General features: G+C 42.3%; 1 protein-coding gene across 1 annotated transcript; it reads left to right on the top strand.

The window, feature by feature from the left end:
* The first annotated feature begins 771 nt into the window (after positions 1-771).
* On the top strand, positions 772-8,591 carry nt5dc2 (5'-nucleotidase domain containing 2). Its single transcript, XM_079178015.1, has 14 exons — positions 772-1,234; positions 2,848-3,032; positions 3,125-3,199; positions 3,301-3,356; positions 3,517-3,610; positions 4,386-4,514; positions 5,336-5,396; positions 5,498-5,600; positions 5,710-5,811; positions 5,896-5,977; positions 6,138-6,224; positions 7,033-7,173; positions 7,394-7,458; positions 8,006-8,591. The coding sequence occupies exons 1-14, from the start codon at positions 859-861 to the stop codon at positions 8,265-8,267; spliced, it is 1,818 nt and encodes a 605-aa protein (XP_079034141.1). The 5' UTR covers positions 772-858; the 3' UTR covers positions 8,268-8,591.
* The last annotated feature ends 847 nt before the right edge of the window (positions 8,592-9,438 follow it).

Below are 9,438 nucleotides of genomic sequence, written 5' to 3'. Positions count from 1 at the left end.
AATGAGTTTGCAGATCATTTCACTTCTTCCACCTATTCCTATCCACACTGCTCTTAGAGTATGAACATTCCAGACCTCTCAGGTCGTCCGGGACATGTCTGCCCAGAGTCAGAACTAAACATGGAGAAGCAACGTTTAGTTTTTATGCACCATATATCTGGAATAAACTGCAGGCCAGCGTCAACTCTCACTTCTATTAAATCCAGGATTAAGACTTGCAATGGAAGCCCATTTCCCTCATTGTGATGATAAAATAAAGATCCTGTAAGTAATTATGATGAGAAAGTTTCTCAACATAATTGCTTAGTATCTTATCTGAGTATCTTATAATTATGAGAGACCAAGACATTATTTTGAGAAGGTTTCTCATTATAATGACTTTAATGAATCTTAAGTTTTGCATCACAATGGTAGGAATGGCCTTCCATACTTTTCTGTTTGCCGCTACCTTTCATTAAATCAAATAACTGCACTCTAACTTATATTTTCTTATTCTTATTCTATTTCAGATTGTTTTGTGATGTTTACTCGCCTCTCACCACTGCTTAAAATGTCAAAATAAGACTAAAACAAGATATTCTTCAGTGCACAAGGGAAGATCCTGAAATGCATCGTGAAAAGAAAAACAAATCGGCTCTGTTTCTGATTGGCTGCAGGGACTAAAGACCCCCCCCCCCACCCTATATAAAGGGAAGGGGCGTGTCTACCCGGGGCTGGACTAAATTGAGGGGCGGGTTCGTATTAAAGCGTACATGAGAACGCAGAGTTGTTTTGATCATCTTGCTACTGAAAGCCAATGGTGCAAGCCTGCAACGGAAGCAGCTTTTAAACGTCTTTAAACTATTTTGCATAGGAAACATGTCTTTCAAGGCAGTGGGAGCAGCAGTGACACGTGCACTGTGGACCAGAGGACACGGGACTCCTCCGCTGGCGCGATCCCCCAAAGTGAACAACAGACTTTCGACAACATGCAGGGTGTTAACAGTGCGAAAGCAAGGCTGTGCGACAACTCCAGAACAAAGCTGCAGCTCTGACTCTGACAAGCCGAATGGCGACGTGCAGTCCTCCTCCAGCGAGCCGCCTCACAGACGCCAGACTGCGGACAAGAAGGGACCCAAGGAGCCCGTGGGCGCGCCCGGTATCAAAAGGCGGTCGTTCACGTCCACCGCATCTCCGGTGAATCAGACGTCCTACCTGTGGGCTCGGTACAATAACACCAAACGGCTGGTTCACGGTAAGTAGAGGGTCCCCAATGTTGCCCCCCCCCCCCCCCCCCCCAAGTAGCAACGGTTAGCCACCCACGTCACCAGGGCTCGCTGTGGAGACATGTTGTTTACGCGTGAGGGTTGTTTTTCATCCTCTTTCGGAGTAGCGTTCGCCTAAATCGGACAGATGGCACAACATGCTGGTAGTTCATCGCAGGCCAAATGCGGTTTAGGGTAAAGTCTAAACAGCTGTATGCTGTTTTTAAATAAAACAAGTCAGTAAGATGTTTCCCGTAGTTCCGCTTTTTCATCTTTCAAAAAAAAAAAAAAACTCCCCTAACATAAGCGAACGAGAAATAAGTTCAGTAAAGCTGGGAAAAGATATCTTCAACTTCACCGAACTGAAGAAATACTAGCTAATGTATGTTATTTTCATAATGTTATTTTGATGTAGTCAGCAATTGTTTTGAACTAATAGTGAAACTTTTTTTTTTTTTATGGTGTCATGAAAGTACATTTGGCCTAAATAGTATAAAGTTGAATGCTCAAAATGAAGAAAAGCATGAACAATTTCAGATAATTAAAAAAACTTCCATAGTGAATTACCTTTTAACTCTACACATTGTGTTAGAAATATGCACAAGGGGGGAGTTTCTCCCAGAAACTTCCTTTTAGGTTTACAGAACAAACCTACTTAGGTTGAGAAAGAGAACATAGTTTGGGTTCAAATCAACAATTTTCTATCAGAAAACCCTGATGGCAAACTTCTCCCGTGTGCTCTATTCACAGCAGCCATTTTGACACGTAATTGCAGGGTTAACGCAGGTGTTTATTTAATAAACAATCAATTAAGGCCGTGTTCCATTTAGTAGCGCTGGCTCACTGTAATGGCTTTGACACTAAATAGAATGGGACCTTTTTTATCAATTACACCTGTGTTCATCCTGCAATTACATGTCAAAATGGCTGCTGTGAAAAGGGCCTCGTGTGGGCGGTTCTTTGCCCCCCCCCCACGCACGCACGCACACACACACACTGTAAATGTGTCTGCTGCAGGCCTCATTGCTGTGACACAGTCCTGTGCTAAGGTATTGGAGGCTGTCTCAGGAACAGATTGTAAAATGTTTGTTTAAACTGTGCCCATGCGTTGGCTGCATGGCTGTTGTATTTATCGGAGTGTGCAACAGCGGCGAGCTAAACTCATGAAATGGATAATTAAAAGAACCGCTATTACAAAGAGGTAGTGAATGCTATGCTCCCAATCAGCCGTACATTAAATAGAATACTCTCAATTTGTACTAAAAAGTTTATTTTTTGTGTGGCTGGACTTAGTTCTGTAAAGAGTCAGTTGGCATCCCAGAAGCACACATTACGCAACTTCCAATGAGCTCGCCAGCCTCACTAGATTGAAACCAGCAGTGGAATTACTGCTTCTGACTCTGCAGATGACAGAAATCCGTTTCATAATGAAAGAGAATATTACAGATTTTTACATTGTGAATTGCCTAATCCTACCCTTCCTCAAAATGAAAACCGTGACTTGTGTTTTGTTCCCTTCTTTTTGCTCAGTCATTGATTTCTGTCTGATTTGATCTACTGTTGACTGGATTAATTAAATGAGGTTTTCCCCATCTGCTCTCAGACCTGATCCCACCGGGTGCGTGTAACCTCCTCAACTCCTCCACCATCTATGCCAACAACGAGGTCGACCTGGCTGAGGTGGACATCTACGGCTTTGACTATGACTACACGCTGGCGATGTACTCGAGTGCACTCAACATAATGATCTACGACAAAGCGAAAAGCTTCCTAATCGAACACTTCAAGGTATGTTTTACAGTCGCTGCATCAGGTATATTGGCATTACAACTGCTTTCAGATTGAGGTTAATTCATCCGTTTTGTCTTCCTGCTTGACAGTACCCTAAAGGCATCAACAAATATGATTACATTCCCGACTTCGCCGTTCGTGGTCTGCACTATGACATCCAAAAGGTACATTCTTTTAAATCACAAATGTCCCGTTGCATGGGAAGAAATGTGTACATTCCTCCGTACTGATAATTACAAGTGAAACTCTTTTCCCCTCTCTGTAGGGTCTTCTGATGAAGATAGATGCCTTCCATTACATTCAGCCAGGAACGGTGTATCGGTAAGAGGTTGATGCTGTGTTGAGTGCACCTTATGTCGCGTTGTTTCTTTTCGTTACTTATACTACATTGCTGCTGCGATGGCAAATCATCTGTTTGTTTTGTCTGATAATGTTGTGTGTGTGCTTTTATGGTGCATTAATATATGTTTGGTGTTTCCAGAGGACTGAGCCCAGTGCCAGACGAGGAGGTCCTTCGGCTCTACGGGGGGTCCTACCATATCCCACTGCAGCAGGACAGCGGCTTCTATGGAAAGGTGAGGAGGATTTTATTATAGTAGTGTACAGTAATATGAATAAAATTGGATAATCCATCAGGTACTTCAGGCGTTTATTGTTTTTCATAATTTTAAACTGTGTAGACAGAGCTGCCTGACATACACTACAGTTATTGCTCTTTGTGTTCAGATATTTTCACAATGTCTTTCCTTTGGTTTGGCTCAGATGAGAAAGCTCTTCTTAAATTTGTGGGCTCAACACATCTGATATAATCTCATCGGGCCACTCTCGATCAGGGATGCAGTTCAGGATTAAATCTGTCCGCAGATATTTTAAGCGTGTGGTTTGGCGAGGGTTTCCTGTTGCATAAGCCGCGATGTTGAATTTTGTAATCTTATTTGTTACATCGTCGGTGTTCCTGTCCCTGAAAAGCTGACAGCAAGAACTCTGTGTCCCAATAACATAATTTGTTTTTTTAGTTCTGCTTTTTTTTCAATCCTGAACTCAGTTATGAAACGTAGAAATCTCTATTGAGTCTGACAGTCACAAAGGTGAACCTGACTTTTTGGCTAATAGGGAGCAATTTGAAGAGTTTTCGGTCCATTGGGTCCTTTTTAAGTGCAGCGGGAAGTATCCCTCTCCCTCTTCTAATTCTCCTTGAAACATTCCTATCAACAATAGTTTCTGTGTGGCTATTGGTCGTAGTGAAAATGGGTCCTTATGTGATTAGGAAGTGTTATTTTTACAAGTTCACAAACATTTACTGCACCCCAAGTAAATAGCAAGAATTTAAAAATGTATTTTCCATCACAGGGACCAAAGGTTAAGCAGTTCATGGACATCTTCTCCATTCCTGAGATGAATCTCTTGGCCGCAGCAAATGATTTTTTCATCACCAACGGCATCGAATACGATCCAGTTCACCTCTTCAAGGACGTCTCGGTCAGTATTTATTGAATATTACATCCTATGTTTTAGGTTGTGGCCTCACCCTGTGGCTCATACTGAGAAGTATACTGACTCATTGTATTTGATCGTTTTCGCACACTGTGTCACTGTGGAGGCTCAGGAACCTGCTGAGCTCAGCAAATGTTTGCGCAGGACTCTCGTGGGTAGAACAAAAAACAATAACTGCTTTTCCTCCTGGTCCTCAGATACCAGGGTTTCCTGTTACAGGGCACTACTACCGCTAGCACAACATCTGCTTTGATTTAAAAACAAAACTCAAAAACATGCAAAATGTCAGGTTCTTAAAGAGTTTTTAACTAGTTATGAAACAGTCCCAATGTAATACTCATGCCTCAAAATGACCTACATAATCAAATGAGAGCATCAGCGAGCAGATTTGTTATTTCTATGTAGTTATTCCCAATGCTTAATCGGAGCCTCCAGGGTCAGATTTCGGGGAAATCATGCAGGTTTTCCAGAAGCTCTTTCCGCCTCCAGCTGGGCCGCCGGCCACGATAAGACCCAGAATTGGATGGGGATGGAGAGCTCTGCACGGTGGCAGCGGCTCCTCCTCTGGCTAAGAGCAGGGCGGTGCTTCTCTGCTCTGCCAGTACAATTTGCTTTTGTCCACAGGGGCCGCTAAAATCAATACAAAATAAAAGATCCTTGTATTAACTTCATCATTTTCATACATTGTGCCACGTCTTTCTGAGCGACCTGTAGTTCGGAGCTCTCTCTCAACTCATGCTAGTTCAGAAAAGTACCATGAAATCTGTAGGTCTGTTGCCTCCATGTAACACCTATTTAATCCTCAGGAAGCAATTGGCATGGTTCACCTGAAAGGCTACATGTACAAATGGATCATGGAAGATTTTGGTAAGATATCTAATTTCCTTAGTTTGTATCAAGCCAGCACGTTACTGCGCATAAAATAAGATTACGGGAACGTTTTGTGCGGCCTTCTTTCTCGTCCATAGATAAGTTCATCCTGAAAGGAGACGAGACGGATGCTGTTCTGCATCGGTTGGTCAGTCATGGAAAGAAACTATTCCTCATTACCAACAGTCCCTTCAGCTTTGTGTAAGTGTACACCATCTGTCAGCTATGAGTCCACTCTGACCCAGAATGCGGGTAAACTGTTCTGTTCTGTTATTCTAATGTATTTTCTCTTTCTTTTTCCTGTGCGCAGAGATAAAGGAATGACTCACATGGTGGGAAAAAACTGGACAGACTTCTTCGATGTGATCATTGTCCAGGCAGACAAACCTCACTTCTTCACCGACTGTGTCAAGTGAGTAAATGTTTTGGGAGAAAGTGGTGAACAGAATGTTGATCGTCTTGTTCAAAAATGTCCTTAACATGTTTACTCTTGCAGACCCTTCAGGCGCTTGGATAGTAATGGAGACCTTCAGTGGGACAAGATCAACAGTTTGGACAAAGGACATATCTACAAACAGGTCTGTATAACTTCAGGCTACCGTCTGACTTCTCTGGAAGTAAAGCTGTTGCTGATCCTCTAATCTTTCGGCTTATTTGTCTCTCTATTCAGGTTTTGTACGTGTTGTAAATGTTGCAAGTGTTTAACTTAATGCGTTCTCTGTCTCTTTTGTGTTTCAGGGAAACCTGTTTGACTTTCTCAGACTGACAGGCTGGAGCGGTTCAAAGGTTCTTTACTTTGGAGACCATCTTTACAGTGACTTGGCTGTAAGTTTCAAATCACACTGCATTAAGGATCCACTGCACGACTGACTGTTATTGTGATCCCATGACTTCAGAATTTACCTTAATGATGGGATTTTTTTTTTGTCAAGAAATATAATTTTTCAGGATTAAAAAGAATTGCAGTTAAACACTATTCATCGCCCAGGCCCTGTCAAACACACACACACACACACACACACACACACACACACACACACACACACACACACACACACACACACACACACACACACACACACACATATACAGTACAGATAGCCACTGTCTCCACATATTGCACAATTCTGAACATTTCCAGTGTAACATTTGGGAGGGACTGCAAGGTGAACATTTCGAACACCAGGTGGCAGTACAGACTGTCTGATATGTTTTATAAATGTAGAATCAATGGCATGGATTTAAAAAGTATAAGAACATGTTACTAGAAAAAAAAAAGAATTTGGTTCATCTGTGTGCAGGAGATTATTTAAACCCTTTGGTTTTGACTTGCGGCATCACCACCCAACTGCTTTTCAGAATTGATTTAAAAACCCGCAGCAACACTTTAAAATGTATTCTGTTGCCAACTGGAAGCCACTGATTCACTCATGAAACAAAGACTTCCAGAATGCATGAAACTAAAGGCGTCTAATGACGAAAACAAGTTGAGTAAATAAGTGGTTTGAAAGGGAATTGCTCGTTCAGGAACCAAATATTTTGCTGTCAATAACATTTCTTAGTCTTCTCTCAGAGGAAGATACAACTTGTTGTTGTACCGGCTAGAGTTTGACCAAAGCAGTTTCACTTGTAGGACCTGATGTTGCGACATAGCTGGCGTACAGCAGCCATAGTACCTGAGCTGGAGCCGGAAACCAAAGTGGTGAGCACCGAGCGGTACGCAGTGAGCCTCACCTGGCTGCAGGCTTTAACCGGCCTGATGGAACGCCTGCAGGTGAGACGCATATGGAGCTTTTACATTCTTCTTATGTAGGGGCCCACCAAGTAACAGCATTGACACGCCTTCAAATGAAAGTCTCAGTCTTACCCAACTCCTATTCAAACGGGTTAAAGGGAGACGGATGTTTACATAGCTGGCAGTTACTCATGTTTCCATGTTCTCCAAATTAATAGCAGACCTCGGTTTGCTCATAGTGTTTACTTTATTTTCTTAGTCACATCGGGACCCAGAGTCTAAACTGGTTTTTGAAGAATGGCAGAAAGAGAGAGAAGAACTCAGGTGGGTGCCATTATTCCATCACTCAATCAATCTCATGCGCCTCCTAATGAACCCAGTGAGCCTACTTCTATCAAATACAGGACATACCATGGTGCATTTATACAAGCCCTGGACTGAGTGGTTGCTCTTAACTTGATTATTTCAGTTTATGGTTATATTTCCACTACATTTACGTGACAGCTAAAGTTACTTTGCAGATTAAGATTTGAAGGACCTTTTTATTAAGAGAATATAAAATATGCCATTATATAATATAATAATTACCTAACTGTATAAAGTGGTTGCTCCACCTCGAGCAGCTGTATCTTCAAAATGCTTATGTATTAAAGCATTAGTTATCTATCTCTATTATTACTGTCCCAGGCAAGTAAATTAATAAGAAATATATAATACATGATGATGATTGGAGGGCAGTCTGCCTGTGTAATCAATAGCCTACTTTTACTTTTGATGATTAATTTGAGTTCAAATTACGGAATTGGGTATTTTGACTTTGTCATGCTTAAGGTCATATTAACTTATCCCTCCTAACCTTTTTATGTCGCAGGGTGATGACAAAGAACGTGTTCAACCCTCAGTTCGGCAGCATCTTCAGAACGTGTCACAACCCCACTTACTTCTCCAGACGGCTCTCTCGTTTCTCGGACGTCTACATGGCCTCCGTCAGCTGCCTTTTGAATTATGACCTCGAGTACACTTTCTACCCCCGCCGCACCCCTCTGCAGCACGAGTCTCCTCTGTGGATGGACCAGCTTTGCACAGGCTGCATGAAGACTCCATACCTGGAGGAGATGTCTCACATACGATGAGATCCGTGCTCCCCTCTGTGACTGTTTTGATATTTTGTATTTTAGTCCTGGCGGACATTTCTTTCTTACGATGTCTTTTCTATAGCGCAGTGTCTTTTTAGTTGAGAAGGTGCTGCCCTACTCCCTGCTCACAGGGCAAAGCATCACTGCACAGATCCACGTCTCCAATGACTCCACTAGAGGGTGCTGTAGATTTACCTGCTGTCCGGAGAGCATCCGATTCAAGTTGCCAGACACTCTGGTTGCTGCCTTGAATTAAAGTGATATGAAAATGATGAGCAATATGGAGCTACCATCGCACAAATACAACAAATAAACAAGTAAAATCTGATGTGTGGATCTCTTATTAACCACGTTACAACGGCATGTGATAATAAGGAAAGTTACCTTAAGATTATTATGAACATAAGTACAGCCTAGAGTCGAGACTATTCAATTAATTAAATACATTTAGTGAGTTGTGCACGTGGTCAAATCTCTATCAAACTGTCTTCCATTTATTTGATTGGTTGCTGGGCAGCGCAGCCTCCATTCATCACCAGTGTACTCTGCATCACTCACTCACTTCCAGCCGCCGGCCTGAAGACAACAGCAGAGGTACTGTACTCTCTCTCTCTCTCTGCATGCTATAACACGGGGCTTTGACCACATGCTCCTATGGTGCTCTTATTAAGTGGTGTATTGTGTGTGCAATAGTTGCAGCGGAATTAAAATAGCTCGAGGAGCGAGTAAAGCGGGGGTCAAGTTTTGCAGCGCTGTCCCGTGCAGGAATTCTTGTCCGTGTCGGGCAGCATCGCTACACGGACGTTTATTTTGACTGTTCATTGGCAGAAATCTTTGTTTCATTCGGTTTTCATGCATTTTTTTTATTACACACTGAGGCAAAAGTTTGGTTTCAAATGAGACGCCATTTAAAAATATATATACAATTTGACTTCTCGCTTATTGATAATCCGCTGACATATTTGTTGCGTGTCGATTGTGAAGTTTGGATTTGTTTTAGGATATTTAGCCTAGTTCAATTTTCTCAAGTATTTCGCGAGGAGTAATTGGTAGAAACACTTTTCAGTTCGACTGACGTTTCCGGATAACGTATCTGACCTGAAATCAACAATGCGCAGCTTTTGTTTCCCATCAGCCGTCACTGCAGATGTTTGTCAAAACTAAATAT

The sequence above is a fragment of the Pholis gunnellus genome (genome assembly GCF_910591455.1).
Source record: "Pholis gunnellus genome assembly, chromosome: 2".
NCBI lineage: Eukaryota > Metazoa > Chordata > Actinopteri > Perciformes > Pholidae > Pholis > Pholis gunnellus.
Note: the sequence above shows the minus strand (reverse complement) of the source record. Positions and strands in the feature narration are given on the sequence as shown.